The sequence below is a fragment of the Acomys russatus genome, chromosome 13 (assembly GCF_903995435.1).
Source record: "Acomys russatus chromosome 13, mAcoRus1.1, whole genome shotgun sequence".
In the NCBI taxonomy this organism is placed as follows: Eukaryota; Metazoa; Chordata; class Mammalia; order Rodentia; family Muridae; genus Acomys; species Acomys russatus.
The window spans coordinates 40,145,606-40,166,159 of record NC_067149.1 but is presented as its reverse complement, the minus strand read 5'-3'; the positions used below and the strand labels follow the sequence as shown (position 1 = coordinate 40,166,159).

Here is a 20,554-nt window from a genome sequence, read left to right as displayed (position 1 = left end):
TTTACACAATTCAGGCCTGCCTACCTAGGGATGTTACTACCCACACTGAGCCAGGTATCTTAACATTAATTAACAATGAAGACAGTCCTCCACAGACACACTCACAGGCCAATCTAATCTAGGGAATTCCTCAATTGAGGCTTTCTTCCATATGGTTCTATTTCATTTCATATGTGTCAAGTTGATAGTTAAAGCTAATCTGACAGTGCCCTAAGTGGAATTTCTGTTTCAAGTGGTAGTTTCATGTTTAACCTTTTGAGGAATCAACAAATCGTGGTACACAATGGTGCATCATTGCACATTCTGACTGTCAGTGCGTGTCTCATTTCTTCACATATGTCTGCACTTGATAGTTTTCTTTGTTGTTTGAGACCTTCTGTATTAGCCAGCGTTCTTTAGAGGAATAGAACTGACAACACACACCCACACACCTGTGTGCTGGGAGTTGTGGGGGGGATATTTATTAGAATGGCTTACAGGCTATGGTCTGGCTAGTCCAAAAATGCTGAAAGGACAAGAATTTAGTGGTTGTTCAGTCCAACTAGTCCAGCTTGTTTTCAGCTTATGTTGGAAGGCCAAAGAAACAGTTCCTAATGCCTGTTAAGGAATGCCTCAGCAGCAGGGTAGAGGAACTGGAACTGGACAGAGAGGGTGAGGGCAAGCAGGGAAAAGCAAAAACTTCCCTTTTCTCTGTCTTTTTATGACAGAGAGGTGTGGCCTAGATTTAGGGTGTGTCTTCTAAACTCAAATGATCTGGTCAAGAAAATCCCTCCTAGGAGTGCCCAGCTCCTAGGCTTTTAGTTGACTCCATATGTGGTCAGGTTGACAACCACAGTAGCCATCGTGCCATCTTACTAGGCAGGAAGTGGTGTGTCTTCCTGCTGTGACTTTCATTTTTCTAGGAAGGTCAGTGTTCTTAAATGTGCTTACTGGCCATCGTTTTTCTGCTTTGGAGTATATTCAAGTCCTTTCCCTGCTTATTAATTAGGTGTTTGGGTTTTGCCTGAGTTTTCAGGGTTTCTTACAGTGGATATCAGTCCCTCATTGTATATATATGATTTGCAAATATTTATAGACACTTGTATTGTGTTATGCTTTCTTGATAGTGCCTTTTATGCACGAAACTGTTTAAGTTTTTGTGTGTCCAGTTTATTTTTTTCATTTATTGCTTGTACTTTTGGTGGTGTATATATGAAGTCATTGCCAAACCCACTGCTGTACAGACTACGCTATCCCTATGACTTCTTCCTAGTGTTTTCTGCTTTCAGCACTTATTTTTAGGGCTTTGGCCAACTTGCTTTGCTTTTTAATCTATGATACTAGATGGCGTCCACCTTGATTCTTTTGTATGTAGATGTCCAGTTCTCAATATTATGTTTTGAAGTCTTATCTTTTGCCATAAAATGCTGTTAATAGTCTCTCAAAAGCCAGCTCATCTGCTGCGTGCATGACACATGTTCACAGTTCCATCACTCCTCAGGAATTGGGGATAGGAGGATTACAAGTTTGAGGGCATCCTTGCCTACAGAGCAAGAATCTGTTTGAAAAGTAGAAAGAATAAGCCAAAACAAGCAAAAACATTCAACTAACCATATAAAGGTTTATTTATTTTTTGTCCTTATTCTGTCTGTTCCAGTGATCTGAGTGTCTGTCTTATGCCTACACCATACTAGTTTCGTTTTGAAATTAAGTGTGAAGCAGTTCGATTTTAGTATTCTTTTTTAATATTATTTGGCTATTTAGGACTTTCTTGATTGCATGTGAATTTGAGGATGAATTATTCTTTTTGTTAAAAACCACTATTGATTTTTATATTGGATTGCATTGACTGTATAGGGAGCTTTGAGTAGTATTAGCATCTTAGCAATATTACATATTCCAATTCATGTACTTCTTTTAAAGCTATTTTGTTAGATTTTTCCTAAACTTTTTGTACTTTTAGGTGTATTGAACTCCTTATTGCTGTCCTCAGACCTCCTGAGGTGTCTTTCAGGTGGTGGATGCTGCCTTAGTTTATACCTCATGATCTTTGAACAATTGAATTTGTTCATGCAGTTGGAGAATGTTCTTAGAAACTAGTTTAATTCTTAAGAACCAGACTCAATATTTCCCACTATGAGAACATTTTCTGTTTATTAGTCCAGTCTCTCATATAGACGTGGTTGGTTGTGCTTAGAGATTACATCTGGGGCTTCAGAAGTAATGGATGTTGCGAAGTTACCGTGGGTGAGCAGAGATGCCTAAGAGGCAGAGTATGTGAATGGGGAAGACAGATTGAAAAGATGGATTTAGTATAGTCTTAACATTGAGTGCAACTGATGTCCTTTAGAGTAATTATTGAACTGCCCTGTAAATGAACAAGAGGCATACACTCTCAATGGAGACCTGACTTGCTTTTGTTGCTTGTCTTAGGGGAAGTCTGTTGTATGAACCTCATATTTGGGCTGTTTGGACACCCTGTGTTTCAGAGTTAGTAAGGGCAGATAGGAAAGATAGCTGATTTTTAGTGCTCACAAATTGTTGGATGATGTTTATCTTTGCTGAGGTTTTATCCTCTTTATGTTAATTTAAGAGGGGAAAAAGAGAAGAGTGTAGTCACTGCAAAAGTAAAAGTTTAAGTTGAGTCCCTAATCCCTTATGTACTGGTTGGTTTTGTGTCAACTTGATACAAGCTAGAGTCATCAAAGAGGAAGGAGCCACAGTTGAAGACATGCCTCCATTAGATCCAGCTGTAAGGAATTTTCTCAATTAGTAATCACTGGGGAGGGCCCAGCCCATTATGGGTGGTGCATTTCCTGGGCTGGTGGTCCTGGGTTCTATAAGAAAGCAGGCTGAGCAAGCCAGCAGAAGCTAGCCAGTAAGCAGCACCCCTCCATGGCCTCTGCATCAGCTCTTGCCTCCAGGATCCTGACCTGTTTGAGTTTCTGTCCTGACTTCCTTCTGTGATGAATAGTGTTGTGGAGGAGTAAGCCAAGTAAACCCTTTCCTCTTCAACTTGCCTTTTGGTCATGGTGTTTCATTACATCAATAGAAACCCTGACTAAAATACTTTACCTGCTAGCATTCTCGCCAACTACTGAGTGATTGAATTTTCTGGGTGGTTGGTTCCCCTCTTTGTGGTGTGTTTATAAGAGGAAGTTCTGGACTTTCTGGAAAGTCACTGACTAATACCCTTCCTTTCCCTGATGAACAGCTGAGGGTGTGGCTCTGCCTTGGTTATGATGGTTTATTGGTGCTCAGGTAACATTAGGAGTTTGCCCTGAAGATAAATGCCGTCCTTGTATAACAAACACTGAGGGTCATTTCTGAAAATCTTGAATATATGAACTTTGGGAAGATAGTTTTGCTTTTGTTCTTAAATAATTTGTCTTATTTAATAATTTTTTTCTGCTAACAAAGCCATAATAGTTTGTTTCTTTCATTCATTCATTCGTTCATTCATTCATTCATTCATTCATTCTTTGAATTGTCAGGATAGCACAGATAAAAATTCCCATAGTGTTGGCAGACACTGTTGAAGGGGAGATATCTAGCCAGTAGACAATCAGGCACAGCTGGCAATTTTTGTGCCTTTATTTTCAGATATTTGGGTATGCCTGTATGTCATATTCTTTCAAACCACTCTGAGATGTTGGTGGATCTTTATGTATAAAAAGAAACTTTGAAAAAAATATGGCTTAATATGTATAGAAATTTGTCAGTTCAAATGGAACGATTCTTATGTCTGATTGGTTTTCCTTAGTGAATAGATTTTATTGAAAGCGTTCAAAAGTGTTGATAGATGTTCAGTATCATGTCATGTGACAAATAGAATGATTTCTTTATTGAATCTGTTAAGTTTATTTGCCAGTATTCTCTGATCTGTGAAATATGCAATTATTCCTTAGTAAGCTGCTAATAGACAAGGCATTCCCATCTCTGTTTTAAAGAAAACTTTTAAGTATGTATATAAAATAATTAGTAGCATTTAAAATGTCATTTCCTATTTTATAGTTTTAGAACCAGTGTTTTTCACTTCTATTTTTGAAGTGGAAATAGCAATGTTAAGTGTTAAAGAAATATAAAGGCTTATATAGGGTATACATTTTAAGGTCCTCTTTAATTTTAAAAAAAATTTATTTTTCCTTGTTAGCACAAGAAGATAATGTGAGCCTCTCAGATACTGTTTCAGTAACAAACCACTTTCCTCAGTCAAAGCTGGACTCCCCAGGGCAGTCGGAACCCGAGAGACCAGATGATTCTTCCAGTTGTACTGATATTCTTCTCTCTTCAGAGTCAGATTCATGCAATAGGTAAGAAATGTGTAGAAATTGGTTCTTAACATTTTTGCTGCCTATGTTCATAGTTAGTTACCTTTCTGTTGCTGTGACAAAATACCTTGACAAAATCATCTTTAAGGAGAAAGGGCTTATTTCAGTTCACAGTTCTGGGGTTCAGGCCCTTATGGTGAGAAAATTATTATTATTATTTTAAATTTGATGCAGCTGGTCATATGACTAGTTAGGAGAAGTGTTGGTGCTCAGTTGACTTTCTTCTTTTCATGGAGTGCACTCCCCAGGTCCAGGGATTGTCCTGCCCAGTTCTAGGGTGGGTCTTCCCATCTCAGTTAACATAATCAAGATGAAGCCTCTTAGAAGTGCCTAGAAGCTTTTCTCCTAAGATATTTCCAGATTATGTCAACACTAACCATCGAGAGCAGTGGTTCTCAACCTTCCCAATACTGCCAGCCTTTGATACAGTTCTCGTGTTGTGGTGACCCCTAACCATCAAATTGTTTCCTAACTGTCATTTTGTTGCTGTTATGAATAGTAATGTAAATATCTGACATGCAGGCTCTCGTGACCCACAGGTTAAGAACCAGTGATCTGGAGGATAGAGTCATGGTCCATGTCAGTTCTCTTTTATTTATTTATTTGCTGGGTGTCATCTTCATGTGATAACAAGCTGGAATGTGTGTGTGTGTGTGTGTGTGTCTGTGTGTGTGTGTGTGTGTGTGTGTGTGTGTGTGTGTGTACTGTAGTGATCATGAAATGACTTTATTTTCTTTTTCCCCCTAGAGTTGGTAGAGCAAGGTAGAACAAACGTGATAGGCAGTAAGTTGGGTTTTTAAATTTTTATTTATTTATTTTTTGTTTTAGTCAAGAAAACACAAGGGGCTGATCCAAAAGATGGTGCACAAAGAAATGAGAAATTTTTAACAATTACCTCAATGAATAGGATAGATTGGAGTCTTTTAAAAATTTATTTTTTGTGAATTTCACATCATGTACCCCATTCCCACTCGTCTCCCTGTCCCTTCAGACTGTCCTTTGCCCTTGCAACCTTCCCCCAAAAGGAAAAAAAAATCCAAACAAACCAAAAACCAAAAAGCAAACAAACAAATAAAACAAAACAATTTTTTGTTGTGGAATCTGTAGTGTGTCACAGTGTGTCCCACAGTCCCCCTTTGTCAACGCATCTTACAAATGTTCATTGCAATGAGTCATTGGTCTGGTTTAAGGTCTGGCTTCTGCTATACCATCAATACTGGATCGTCATAGGGACTCCTTTGGATATCCTGTTGTTGCCCATTATCAAGGAGACTCTGCAGCTTTGGATCTGCAGGACTAGCCCCTTCATGTGCTCCAGCAGTTCATAGATGGGGTGGGCCAACTCAAAGCCCTGGATCTGGGCGTGGGTGGGAGATAGCTGAGTTGGTTAGTCCGCCAGCTCGTCCATACCTTCACCACTAGGGCAAGTTCTCTAGTACTGCTCCTGGCTAGCTCATCCACTGCCACAATGGGCGGAGCCAGCTCTCCTGCTCTCATGCCATTGGGGCTGGCTCACCCATGTCCACACTACCAGTTCCAGCTCTATTATGCTGCGCAGTGGAGATACTCACTTTCTGGAATGCTGCAGCTGGTGAGAGGCAGAGGCAGAGGCAGCTCTTCCACCCTCATGACTTTCCTGCCTGCTGTAGTTGTGGCGGGAGAAGGCCTCCTTTCTCCCTCCCACAGCACAACAGGTGAGAGGCAGGACTAGCTCTCCCTTGCTTATGTCCTTTGGGTGGCTCCCATTCTCCTGAGTGCTGCACCCGGTGAGGGGCTGCACCAGCTCTGCACAGCCTTTGGATATCACCTTTGGATATCAACATAGTCCCAGGCAGCAGCCCAGACCGGGTATGTCCATATGGTCTTTGGTGGTAATACAGGCCAAGGACATAAATCCAGACCTCTGCAGTGGCATGGTCACTGACCCAGACATGGGCCTCAGGTGACATCACAGGCTACTATATCAGGCTGTTCCTCTCCACCTTGAGTCTCCAGATCCGCTTCTCTTTATAGTGCTCAAACTGTTCCACTTCTCTTTCTTTCCCATCTCTCCACTCTGTACTTGCACATGATAATGGCTCTCACTGCTGGTGGGCCATGTGGAAGGCTAGGCCTTTGGATGCCTTCAAATGTTTATCCAACTTGAAGATTCCAAAGGAAACAAATCTCTGGCCAAAGTTAAGCACAGCACAGTAAAACTGTAATTCAACATAGATCCATCCAATCTCATGGTTGACCTGCCACCACACCCAACTAGAAAGATTAGCACATAGGCCATTGATGAGAAGTATACACAGCAGGACATGTCCAGTCAGTTGTGGGTCTCCACTCTGCAGGTCTGCTCTTCTTCCTGGCCTAGTATGCAGCTATGGGAGTCACAAGAGTGGTCAGTTTTCTCAAAGGAAGAAGGCACAGGCACACTGGCACTTGTGTTGGTTACTGGCTGTCGATGGACAGTGTAATTCACCATTTCCCAAGGAGCAAGAACAACAGCCACCTTTGTATCTACAGTTTTGCTTCACTTTATAGCGCACAAATCGCTCAGCTTTTTTTCCCATCTTCCATTTCTCCACCATCTGTTTGCTTGCTTCTTTCTCTTGCACCACTCCACAACCTACTTACTCACATCCTGCTGTTCCTCGCCTGGTGAGAGGACTGGGCACGGGGCCATGGTGTTATCTCGTAGCTTCTTGGTATGCCTGGGTATTCAGATTTTTAAAATTTATATATTTAGTGATGGGCAATTTTGAAAATTGAAAATATTACATACATAATTTTTACTTCAGTACTGGGTATTGAACCTACCTAGGGCCTTGTACATGGTAGGCAGATACTGTACTGCTGAGCTATATGGCTGGCCTTTGGAAAAACATTTTTAAAATGTGATTGTATTAGTTAGCCCCTTTTCCTCTGTGAGATTTCACTATATAGTCCTGACTGGCCTGGAACTTGCTATGTAAACCAGGCTTGCTTCGAACTCACAGAGATCTACCTTTCTTTTCCATCACTCCACCACCTCCTGAATGCTGCACCCTGACTGACTGAGAAGCAGAAGAGCAGTAACATATCTTTCCTTTATCTTAGTGGACAGTAAACGAGACAGCTGCCACAAATTGCTTCTGCCATTCTTGCCTCCTAATATAATGCACCCTTAAACCATGAGCCAATAAAATTCTTTCTTCTTCCTTCCTAAGCTGCTTTTGTTAAGTATTTGGAAGCTGAGTGTGGTGGCATAGTCCTTTAATCATAGTACTCAGGACAGAGGGAGGAAGAACCCTCCAGGCCAGTCAGGGCTACATAAGAACTAGGAGGCAGGTAGTTTCTTGGCCTAGTAGAAAAGTAAAGGTAATATGGTTGAGGAGAAGGTAAAATGAACTTCGTGGTACCATGTGTTTATGTGCGAGTTAGCTCTCTGTTGCTGTAAGAAAATACCAGAACACTCAACTTATAAATAGAAAAGGTTACTTTAACATGTTCAGTTGTGCATGGTAGTGCACGCCTTTAATATCAGCATTTAGGAAGCAGTGGCAGGTGGATCTCTGAGAGTTTGATGCTAGCTGGTCTACAAAGTGATTTTCAGAACAGCCAGGGAAACCCAACTTTGGGGGGTGGGGAGAAGAACAAAATAAACAATTCATTTAGAAATCTGAATATATGTTCAATTGGCTCTATTGTTTTGGTTCTGTAGTGAATTAGCATATCATAGGAGCTGTATACGATGAAAACCACTCACCTCATGGACAGGAATCAAAAAAGAAAGCAGGGGTCAGAGAAGAAGTAGAGGCAAATGGGGTCTCACATTGCCTTCAGTGGGATACCCTGAGTGACCCTTAAATGACCTAAGCACCTTTCATCAGGTCACACTCCCTAAAGGTTCTACCACCTCCTAATAGTCTCAGTCTAGGGATTTTCTCTATAACACATGTGATTTAGGACACATTCAAGATCCAGACTATAGCAGACAATGTTATAAAGGTATCTCACTCCAAAGTGTTGTAATTCACTGCTTATGAAAGGGGTGAGGCGTTTCTCTACACGTACCATCAGTCATGTGTGGGTCTGCTGCCACTCAGGAAGGTAGTGAGCGGGCCTTATCTTTCTTTACCTTCCAATGGACCTACATCCTGGGCACTCTTATAAACAATAAATAGTTCTCTGCCTACTCTTATGCCTTCCTTTTATTTTTAGGAAGGGTTAAAATGGAGTTACCTGTATGAGACATTTGAGAAGAAAATGAGTGTAATGATGCTAGGATTGGGCTTTGTGGTCTTTTCGAAGCAGGGCCTGGTGTGATATTCATTCAACATGTAAGTTCTGCGTGCCAGGCACTGTTTGTAGATGCTGCAGTTTAAAATGAGCCAGCCATTCAGAAGAGTTTTGTTGTTGGTAGTTTCATTTTGCTTTGGTTTTGTTTTGTTGTGTTGTGTTGTGTTTTGAGACAGGGTTTCTATGTGTATCTTTGGCTGTCTTGGACTCACTTTGTAGACCAGGCTGGCCTCAGAGAGAGCTGCCTCCTTCTGCCTTTCCAAGTGCTGGTATTACAGGCACCTGGCTAATGTTTGTGTGTTTGTTTGTTTTAAGATTTATTTTTGTGTGTAAGAATGTTTTGTCTCTATGTAATTCTGTGTACTATGTGCATGCCTGGTACCTTTGGAAGCCAGAATATAACCCCGAATCCCTGGAACTGGAGTCACAGATGGTTATGAGCCACTTTGTGGCTCCTGGGAACCACACCTGGGTCTTCCGCAAGAACAGTGAATGATCTTAACTGCTGACCCATCTTTGCAGACTTCAAAAAATTCTTTTTTAAAAAATAAATTACACCTGCACTTATGCACATTGCACTTGTATATGTGCCTATACATACATACACAGCCGTGGTCACTGAGAATAACTGTTATTGTACAGCAGTGTGTAATCTAGTATTAATGAGGTATATTCATCATTAGGTAAATAACAGTTCTATATTTACCCGAAAAAAAAGTTCATTGCTGAATCTAGTTAAGAAACATGCAGCTATAGAGACTCATTACATTTTTGTTAGTGAACCATGCAGACAGGAAAAATAGTCATGTCACGTCCCTTAAAATAAGTGGAAGGATTTTTTTTTTTTGAGATAGAGTCTGTGTAGTTTTGGTACTCAATATATAACCAGACTGGCTTTGAACTCAGAGAGATCCACCTGCCTCTGCCTCCCAAGTACTGGGATTAAGGGAATGAGCCACCACACCTGGCTAATGTAAGAAATTTCCAAGCAGCAATAGACCATGGATGATTTGCTTATGGCAAAAGACTGTTGGTGTGGTTTTAGCTGTCAAGTTTTCAGATACTTATTACAACTATTGAGTAGACACTCATCTTCAGGCCACATAGAAGATGGCCGTTATGGGCCAGTGAGGTAACTTAGTGATAAGAGCGATTGCTCATATAGAGGACCTGAATTTGATTCCCAGCACCCACATCAGGTAGCTCACAACTGCCTGTTACTCCAGGTCCAGTGTATCCGATGTCCTCTGGTCTCCACAGGCACCTGAATGCATACAGTGCACATTAACTCATGTAGACAGACATATACTAAACAAATACATCTTTAATAAAAGAAAACTCTTAAAAAGAAGGTGCCTGAGAAAGACCTAGGAGTTAAGTTGGCAAAATGGGTCAGTGCTTCAGATAAACTCCCTAGAGACTGCGTGCAGTCAGGTGCTTTTGAGAATGCTGTACCTCTGCTGGTGGTGCCTAGAGAGCATGAGTTTGTGTGGGAGATGCAAATCTTATAGGTGCTTAGCAAACATGAAGAGGCGGGGATGGAAATGTTTTAGGGATATTTTATCCACTTTCATATATATATATGGTTTTTTTTGAGACAGAGTTTCTCTGTGTAGCACTGGCTGTCCTGGACTTACGTTGTAGACCAGGCTGGCCTCGAACTCAGAGACCCAACTGCCTCTGCCTCCTGAGTGCTGGGATTAAAGGCGTGCCTGCACACACACACACATACACGGCTTAGTTATATTTTTTATACAAGTACAAAAATGGCATTAAAAACTTATGTTGAGGCTCAAGAGATGGATCAACAAGTAAGAGCCCCTGCTAGGCAGTCGTGAGGATTGGAGTTTGGCCTGTAGAGCCTGAGTAACAAACTAAACATTCTCCAAACACCTATACCTTGCATTTTTATAAAAAAAAATTTATTCTTTTTATGACCATATTGTTGTATTTGTTATATGCTTATGTGTGTGTGTGTGTGTGTGTGTGTGTGTGTGTGTGTGTGTGTGTATGTACAAGTAAATCTGAATCTTTAGGTCATTATTTTCAAAAGTTTTTTTGTTTATTTTGGTTTGATTTTTTGAGACAGGATTTCTCTGTGTATCCTTGGATGTCCTAGAACTCACTCTGCGGACCAGGGTGGCCTTGAACTCAGAGACCCCCCTGCTTCCTGAAGGCTGGGATTAAAGGCATGCATCACTACCATCTGGCTGAAAAAGTTATTTTTTAACTTGAAAGAAACACTATCTTTTGGTATGATTGGAAAAATACAAATAAGGTCCCCAGATTCTGTTATGGTAGCAATATTGAACCTCTTAATTTTGATAATTGTGTGCTCTGGTTATTGTATGCATGGATTCTTAAGAAAGGCACACTGACAGATTAACAAACATTTGTAGCAATGCCTCGAATTAAAAAAAAAAATTAAATTACATATTATTATGTGTATTGTGAAAAATAGAAAAGTCAAATAAAGGACTAAAGTTTTATAATTTAGTAGGCCAAAATAACACTAGCATGCTTATAATGTGCCTGCACAGTTAGGCGTAATTGTAAATAGATGGGTTCTAAATTTTTTAATATTTTTCTTTGTCACGTGTCTACTGCGAGTAGAAACATGTGAATTTTCTTTCTTCCTTGTAGCCTTGCTGTCTTACCCAGCACAGAGTTGACCATGTTGAGTGAAGATGTTAGTTTTCTTTGTGCTAGAGCAGTATTCAAGCTTATATAACATGGTGGATTGACTCCTACGAAAAATCTTAAGATTCAGTGTGTGTATCCAGTCCAAGTAGTTGTTATAATGAAGTGGTTTTATTGCTAGGATATCTTGTAAAGTGCTACTTTTAGAACCTACTTTGTCAATACCATATTGATCTTCTTTTGCCAGCTTGAAAACAGATGATAAACAGATTAATAATTTTGGATTGTTGTACAGTTCCTTGCTAGATGATTTCCGGGAGTTCAAGAGACTTTTCCAAATTTCTATAAATTAGCTTATTATTCTCATTAATCAAGAAAAGAGTGCTTTCTTTCGTTCACTGATTCTTGGCAAACCATGGATACTGCATTTTTATTGAAGATTAAATTAGAAGAAAAGATGCTGCTGATTATGACCCTAGAAAGAAAAGGGACACTGTCTTCATGAAGGAATGATTTGTGAGTTATGCCATACTTTTTTTGGAAGAATCTTTAGATCATTATTTTGAAAAAAAAATTTTTTTTTTAATTTGAAAGAGACATCTTTTGGTATGAGTAGAAAAGTACAAATGAGGTCTCTGAGTTCTATTACTGTAGCAGGATTCAATTTTTTGACTTTTTGTATGGATTCGTTCTCACAAAATCACACTGATGAGTTAAATAACACTGCCATCAATGTGCTGCCTATCATTAAGCATTTTGGATTCCCACACAAATAGCTGTGATAGACTATTAACAACTGGAAGGTTTGGGGGCTTGTAGGTTTGACATCATTAAAATTTTAAAAGTCTTCTGAATAAAATTTATCCATAATGAAAGAATTTTGGTTGTTATACTGTAAGTGAAGTGATTTTTCTACATCTAGAACGAGTCCTCAAAAGGCAGATTTATGCTTTACTAATTATCTTTAAAAGTAGTAGCCATGAGTTTACATAGGGTGATGAATATGGTTTCCAATTAATTTGATCAACATATAGTCAGAGCCTGCTGTGCATGGTTATCTGAGCCATTATATTAAAGAGCATGGGCAGTTGTGACTTTTAATGCTCATAAAGATTAGCTAATAGAATGATTGTGTGGTCAGGTTTGTAACCTGCCTTACCTCAGGTAGGTGAGCCTTCCCACAGATGCTGAGCATAGGGCATAAAAGAATCTGAGTCAACTAATAGGTGAATGAATAACATTGTAACCTTTACAGATCTGCCCCCTACCCTCCCCCACCTCTCTGTGTGTGTGTGTGTGTGTGTAATTGTCTGTATGTCTCTGTGTTTGCATGAACAAGCACACATACGTTGAGGTCAGAGGACAAATTACTAGTTGGTTCACTACTTCCTAGATGTGGATGAGGGGTATAGAACTTATGTCATCAGGCTTAGGGCAAGGACCATCTCATTGGCCTAGTTTTAGATGAACTCACAGCAATCCTCCTGTGAGATTCTCCTGTGCGCATGTGTGTGTGCACGGACACACACACACACACACACACACACACACACACACACACACACACACACACACAGTGGTTTCTTTTCTGGTGTTAAGTTAGACCCAGCATCTTTATAACCAAAATACCTCACAAGCATAGGCACAGTGTGTTGGGCCTTTACCGAATATTAGTTAGCTATTGGCCTGTGTTTTCTAGTTTCATAGAAGTTTTCATTTTCAGTCATTTCTGAAAGAGCTATTTAGAAACTTGAGAGCAGGAGGGGTGGGGTGGTGTGGAAGGCAACAAAACAAAACTCTCCCCAAACCTTATTACCACTGTTAAAAAATGTCAGTTATTAAATTCTAACTTCTCTTTAACTTCTGAGAGAAATGGAAAATAATGGAGATAGCTTAAGGGAAAAAAATGGCTGGGCCATTCATCTGGCCATGAGGAAGGGCAGGTAAGTACATTGCTTAGTGAAGGGAACAGGAAGCACTTTCTTAGTAGCCAGTGTACTCTCTCATAGCCACAAGGGCCATGCGGTTGGTTGCCTGACAACATAAGGTGTGGCTTTACCCAGACTTTGCAGCGCAGGTCAAGGCAATGACTGGGTATTCCTAGTAGTTGGGGTTGGTGAATACAGGAGAATGTGATGAAAGGATCAGAGTCCTGGAGTGAGTCCCGTGATGTTTCAGAGCTAATGGGTCTTTCAGGAAGTTTTTGCACTCAAGCATAATCTACAGCCTTTGTGTTCCTAACCAGAGCCTCTTGAGTAGTTCTGTAACACCAGTCAAGGCTACAAAATGGGTCAGGACACAGTGAACGGTGTGTACTTCGGTGGGTGCTATTCTAGTACTGGCAGTGCTTTAAGATGTGCAATCTTAGCCCCTTGGAGATGCAGAAATGAAATGGCCAGGAGCCAGGCTACTGAGGAATAAGTGGCAAGATCCGACTTAACCCAACTGTTTGACTGTTTGACTGTAGAGCCCTCAAGTAACCCAGCATTTTCCCTCTGAAGAGAAGTATGTGCTTAGCCCTGAAGGAGCAGACCTGACAGGAGGGTTTGATGTTCCTCTATATAGGGAGTGGTGAATGGGATAGGAAAGGGAAGACAGCATTTAGGTGTATGCTATCAAAGCAGATGCCATTGTCTGACTGAGGGTTCATTGTGAGGGAACCGACGACTGGTTTAAAACACTTGGCTAAGTTCTCATGCAGGGCCACAGAATTTGTGTCATTGTGACTTGGAGCTGTTCCCTACTGCTTTCAGCCCTCATCCTGGGCAGAGTGCATTGCACAGTGAGGCCAAGCTCGGCACACCAAAGGGATGATACAGACAGGGCACAAAGGACTTCTGCCCAGGGTAGGTAGTGATGTTAACTAAAGGTAGGAGTGGGGTTTTGGCTTTGTTACGTTTTGAGTACAGATGGGCTTTCAAGCCTTAGTCTCTGCCTACATGAAGGGAATAATGAATGAGGAATTCCAGAGCTCCTTGGGCTCGCAGCTATCTCCGTGCCTGGAACAGGAGCATAGAGATGCCTGTGGGCTGTTGAAAAAGTTATAGACAGTCTTGGGGGACAAACAGACAGATTATCCAGAAAGCTCTGTGCCAAATAGGCCCACAGGTGGAAAACAGAAAATGTGTTGATGAGAAACTGTGCTTTTTCATCTCATGTCATAAACCAAATACAAGACAATCCATCATGAAACTGGAGTTTACTCCTGTGTAAATTTTAAAAAGTCTCTCTACTTTGGGTAGATGAGCATCAGTGTGGGGTTAGGAGTTCTTCGATGGCCTGGGTTCGTTCTTTATTATCCTACTTTATGGTTTGAAGTATTCTTATTTTGTTTAATGTGTATTGATGTATGGAACATAACTATTTCTAGTTTTTAACTCAATCTGTCATTTTGGAACACTGTATTTTAATTCTACTTGTCTGTAGTTTAGTGTATTATTTTTTTGCAGTGCTGGTTTTTTAAGGTGAAGCAAGATGTCTCTGCTGTAGTGGGAACTTACAAACAAATATGGGTAAACCAGCCATGTTGTACTAGACTAGAGTTGGAGACATTAAAATAAAAGCTTGAGTTTGGCTTACTGGAAATAGAAATCAGTAGGAAGAAATATTTATAAATTTGGCTGAATAAATGAGCTTAGCATGTGTATATACATTTATTTGCTTGTCATGTCAGCTATGAGGCTCCTCACATGCATACCACTGTGTCAATCAGCATACTTAGTGTACATGTCTTGGTTTGTATAATACCATTGTCCAGCAAAAGGAACCAGTGATCGTTGTAGAAATCTCTGTTTCTTGGACTGGTACTAGAATGTGCAAGATAAGCCTAAAGCATTTTATAACATAAGATAGCAAGGAAGTCCAAAAAGAAGAATCAGCAGCAAGGAAACAGAGTGAGGAAAGATGATGAGGATATCACAAATATAGCAATTGATGATATGTCTGGGGAATATAGAAACCAATAGAGTTCTCAGTGGCCAAAAAAGTGAGAGACAGTAACATAAATACTGTGGTATTGATTAACCCAAAGCATAAAATAAACATCTATGCATTCATTCCATAATGATAAAAAAATACAGAAGAGGAGACTAGAATACTGTGGGTAGAGAGGTTGCAAGTGATGGACTTGGATACTTCCCATCAGAGGTGCAATGTAACCCTGTACTTTCAGAGAGGGCTACTCCTCAGGACCTTCCTCCAAAGAAGAAAAGGAATTGTTCTCATAATGTAGAAACTTGGAAAGCACCACCTGAGTCAAGTGATGACATCAGCATCCACAGTAGTTCACCTTGATAGCATGTGCTCTGTGAGATGTAAAGGCCACTCTGTCTCTGTGGCTTTCCTCCTGACATCCCAAGTGACATTGTGAGGGGGGAAAAAGTCACTGAACCCCAGTTGAGGGTCATTTCATAAAATGCTTGACCAATCTCTAGAATGTTAAGTTCATTGTCTTAGTTTGGGCTTTATTGTTGTGAAGAGACACCATGACCAAGGCATTTCCTTATAAAGGAAAACATGTAATTGGGGCTTGCTTACAGTTTCAGGTGTTTAGTCCATTATTATCATGGCGGGAAGCCTGGTATCAGTCAGGCAGACATGGTGCTGGAGAAGGAACTGAGAGTTCTACATCTTGATCCGCAGGCAGCATAAGGGGACTGGGTCACACTGGGCGGAGCTTGAGCATAGGAGACCTCAAAGCTCCCCTCTACATTGACATACTTAATCCAACAAGGGCACACCTCCTAAGAGTGCCACTCCTTCTGGCCAAGCATTCATCAAACACATGAATCTGGGGTCAGGGAGTAAGAGGGGTGGGGCATTCCTATTCAAACCACCACAGTCATCAAAGCCAAAGAATGTCTGAGAAACTCAACATGGCAAATAAATGCAATGTAACCTGCATGGAATTCTGCAGCAGAAAGATATTGTTAGGTAAAGACTGACTATGCACGTTAGTTAGAACAAGAATGGATTACTGTTGCTTCATTTGATGGACCTAACGTAGCGTGTTAGCTGTGGAAGAAAGTGGAAGTAAGGTGTATGGGAAGATTTCTGTACTTTGCAACTTTTCTTTGATTGTAAAGCCACCATTAAGTTAAAAGCACATTATTCTCAGTATTAAAAACTGAGCCCAGGGCTTTGTGCATGTTAGGCAAATGCTGTTCCACAGAGGCACACCTCCAGCATTTTACTTTTTCTTTTCTCTTGCTTCTTTCCTTCTTTCTTTCTCTCCCCGCCACCCCCCCACCTCCCTTTAGTTTTCAAGACAGGGTTTCTTTGTGTAGCTTTCACTTTCCTGGACTTGTTTTGTAGACCTGGCTGGCCTTGAAGTCACAGAGATCCGCCTGCCTCCCCAAATGCTGGGATTACAGGCATGCACCACTGTACTTGCCTACATTTTAATTATTTTTAAATTGCTAAAAAAAAATGTGTGTGTGTTGTGTATGTGTGTTTATGTGTTTATGTTTATGGGCATGCACATGTGTGGAGGTAGGAGGTCAGTGTTCTGGTTGGTCGTCCCTTCTACCATGTGGACTCCAGGGATTGAACTCAGGCGCCAGACTTGATAGCAGTCACCTTTACCCAGTAAGCAATCTCCATCACCCTAGGTGGGTTTTTTTGTTTGTTTGTTTTTTGTTGTTGTTGTTTTTAAAGTAGTGTCTTTTAACACCCACATGATTGGGATTAACATGCAAATATCCAGAGTATTTTTCATATTGGAAAGCTAAAGTCATCAAAATCAATTTCTTCTGTGAGAAGTTGGACACTGCTTCAGAACTATAGTGAATTTAGTTATTGAAATGTTCTGTTTTCCTTTTTTAATTGTTTTTGTTTTGAGACATGATCTGTAGCCCAGGTTGGTCTGGAACTCATTGATCTTCCTGTCTTGCCTCCTAAGTTCTAGTATTATAAGTGTCCCATCATGCTTGGTACTTTCCTTTTATATAATTTTATATATATAATATATTTTTATTTTTATATATTATATACTCACAGGTAGGATAAATTGTAGGTCAGGGGTATGGTGTCTGGGTTGATGTCCAGGCCCTACCATTGGAAGCCTTGCCTGGTTACAGAAGATGGCGGGTTCAGACTCCATATTACCTACTAGGGTCACCCTCATAGAATTCATGGAGTTTCCATCGCACTAGGTTTCCACATCACCCCCAAATGCACCCCTAATTCCAGTCATCTCTCCCAGGTGTCTCCAAGTACTCTCTTCTTCCATACCCCCCCTCCCCAGTCTGATGAGGCTATAAAATATTTTATATTGTGATGTTTATATTAATGTGTGCTCTTGGGAATAAACAAAAAAGGAAAAGTTGTGGCTTTACAGTGCTGTGTTTTTAACAAATTGATAGGGGGCTAATTGTGCTTGATAGTTTAATGTCAACTTGATACAAACTAGATTTAATCTCAATTAAGATTGCCTCTATAAGATTGGGCTGAGGCAGTCTGAACAAGCCATGGGGAGCAAGCCAGTAAGCAGCACTCCTCCATGGCCTTTGTATCAGCTTCTGCCTCCAGATTTCTTTCCTCTCTGCGTTCCTGCTTTCACTGTTTTTGATGATGAACTGTTATATAGAAGTGTGAGTAAAATAAACTATTCCTCCTCAAGTTGCTTTTGGCCATGGTGTTTCATCACAGAAATGGTAACCCTAAACTAAAACACTAATGGAATTTTTTAATACTTTTGTTGAATTTTATATAAAGTATTGCCTTATTTGCCTTCTCATCAACCCTAGGTAGCAGATCTTAACATTTGTACAAATCCATAAATTGCCATGTCATATATACCCTTGGTGAAGTTGCTGTGACCCTTAATTTCTTTGATCAGGAGACTTTAAAAATTATATCTTTTATTAATTAGTTGTATATTCAATATTCTTATCATTTCCATCATTCTGGAATCCATGCTCAACAAAGGACTTGTTTTGTGCTGTCATGTCATACTTGATCATTTCTCTAGGCTTTGGTGTGGTAGCTGTCATTTTGGGTTTTGGTAATGATTGTGTGAGTTTAATCATTTTTAAGTGTGTGTGGTATGTGTCCATGTATATACATGCAAATGTGCACATTGGTCCATGTACAGTTGTATGGTTGTTCATTGGGAGAACAGAGCTTGATATCTGGTGTCTTCCTTTATGGCTGTTGACCTTATGTTTTGAGACACGGTTTCCCATTGAACTTAGATTTGGCTAAGTAGGCTGGACCAGGCAGCTCCAGGCATTTTCCTGTCTCTCCTCTTCCAGTGCTGGGATTACAGATTATGCTGCAATCCCTAGCTTTTACATGGGTTCTGGATATGTGAATTCAGGCCCGCAAGCTTGCATAAAAAATGCTTCAGTTATCTCCAAGTGCTGTGTCTTTTCCTTCCTTCCTTCCTTCCTTCCTTCCTTCCTTCCTTCTTTCCTTCCAAGCAAGGTCTTGTCTTGTAGTACAGGCTGGTCTTGAATTCATGATCACCTTCTTGTTTGAGTCTCTTTTGAGTGCTGGGATTACAGATGTGCACCATTGCTCCCCAGTCAACTTTTTCAACTCTTGGTTCAGTCAGGTGAGAGACTCAAGCATTAGTACCATCACTAATATCCTGTTCATGAGTCTTTCATGTAGCTAGAGTTTGAACATTTAGAGTAAGATAAAATCTGCCAGAAAAGCTAATTCATTCAGGGATCTAGTTGACAGTTATTTAAGTGTGTAAATAAGTAAGACAAGTGTGTAAGCCTAACATATTATTTGTGCATGATAGGTATGGGTCAAGGTTTACCAGAATAGACATTCTCAGAGACTAAGAAAAAGGTAATTGGATAAATATAATATGTGATTGGTGTTTTCATACGTGAGATATAGGATGTTGGGAGAAGGGCAGCTGATCTACCTGTGGGGACATTAGACACTTGACTGGAATATCAAAGGATGACAAAAGCTTTACCAAGCAAAGCAGAGCTTTGGTGGCAAGAAATGGAGAAAACCTGAATTTCTAGTGTGATGGGGAAGCAAGTAGGAACTGAAGCCGTGCTTGCTGAGGGGCATGTGTGATGCAGTGAGCAGTGCTGAAACCAGTCAGTCGCCTGCCTGTGAGGCCTGAGTCTGCTGCCCAACAGCTGGGTAAGCTGAACTTTTATTAAAAGTGCATTGCTGTTTATCAAACACTTTCCAAACTTGGGAAATTCATGTCCCAAAGATATATCTGCATGTGCATAGTTTGATTCATAAAAATGAGTTCAATTTCTTCACTGTTGCAGAATTTAATTATTCATTGAGAAAAATGAAGAACAAAAAGGAGTAGCTAAGAGTGTGCCTCTCAGAATACCTTGAGAAAAGTTGTAGAGACTGAAGGAACTCCTAGTTCCTTCTGATTGTTAAGACATGCAGTAATTGTTTGAATCAATACTCCCAGGCCCCCAAGGTGGTGGCCAGTTAACAGCTGACTCTAGTTTACTTGAAAATCATGATCTCTTTGTCCTTGTGCTGGTGTATAAAATGGGATGGCTAAAATAATATGCCATTTACCACATTATACTGTTGGAATTTTGTGTTTTTAACTGGCTGCTTGGGATTTTGTTGTTATATTCACTGTCACATTTCTTCTTTTTTAAATCAGAAAAGCAGCTGTTACAAGATCTTAGAGACCCTGAGAACCTGAGGTGAGTTAGTGAGTTAGTATAGGTTAGTATAGAATGCAAGTGTTTTCAAAGTAGAAAATAAATTGAGAAGTCATAAATACAGTAACTGCGTTCATGGATGAAGGATGGAGATCTAGGAGCTGATGCAGCTTCTCTAGAGGGTTGCCCAACCCATGCATTCACTCCACCCTGGCCATTAACCCATTTCAGTGTGAGGATTTTCATCTGGCTACATTTTAGACCACTACTGCTTCCTTGGTTGGTAAGAACTGAATGTTCAAGTTAGGTGAAGTACAGCTTTGTGGGTTCTGCTTCCCTGCAGTCAGCTGGCTTTCAGTTCTTACCTTAGCTTAATGATGACTAGATAGCACTCTGTTATCTCTTCCTGGAATGGTTGTCTGGGTGCCTGCCTCATCAGTAGCCAAGGCGGAATTAATTAGCACCGGTCTCTGTTCTTTATCCCTCCCACACAGATACATTCTGGAACATGGTTACATAGTAAATCGCTGATTTTGCTCATTTCTATTGATTTTACCAAGTAACCAGACACACCACTCTTGTAACTCAGGAATTCAGGCGTTACAGGTAATAGTTTTCGTTTGCAGAGGATTATTATATTTTCTAGTTGATTCTGCAGAAGCCAGTTTTAGAAGCCTTAAAAATGTCATTATATGCTTTTTTTTTTCTGTACTAAGCATATTCTGAAGTGTT

At 40.4% G+C, this 20,554-nt stretch overlaps 1 protein-coding gene across 3 annotated transcripts in view; it reads left to right on the top strand.

Moving 5' to 3' along the window:
- Positions 1 to 20,554, top strand: part of Rad18 (RAD18 E3 ubiquitin protein ligase) — a 91,662-nt gene that overhangs the window by 51,720 nt on the left and 19,388 nt on the right. For all 3 annotated transcript variants that reach the window (XM_051155031.1, XM_051155030.1, XM_051155032.1), the window contains one exon: positions 4,133 to 4,292. In XM_051155031.1, coding sequence (XP_051010988.1) covers positions 4,133 to 4,292 — 160 coding nt within the window. The remainder of the gene's footprint in view (positions 1 to 4,132; positions 4,293 to 20,554) is intronic.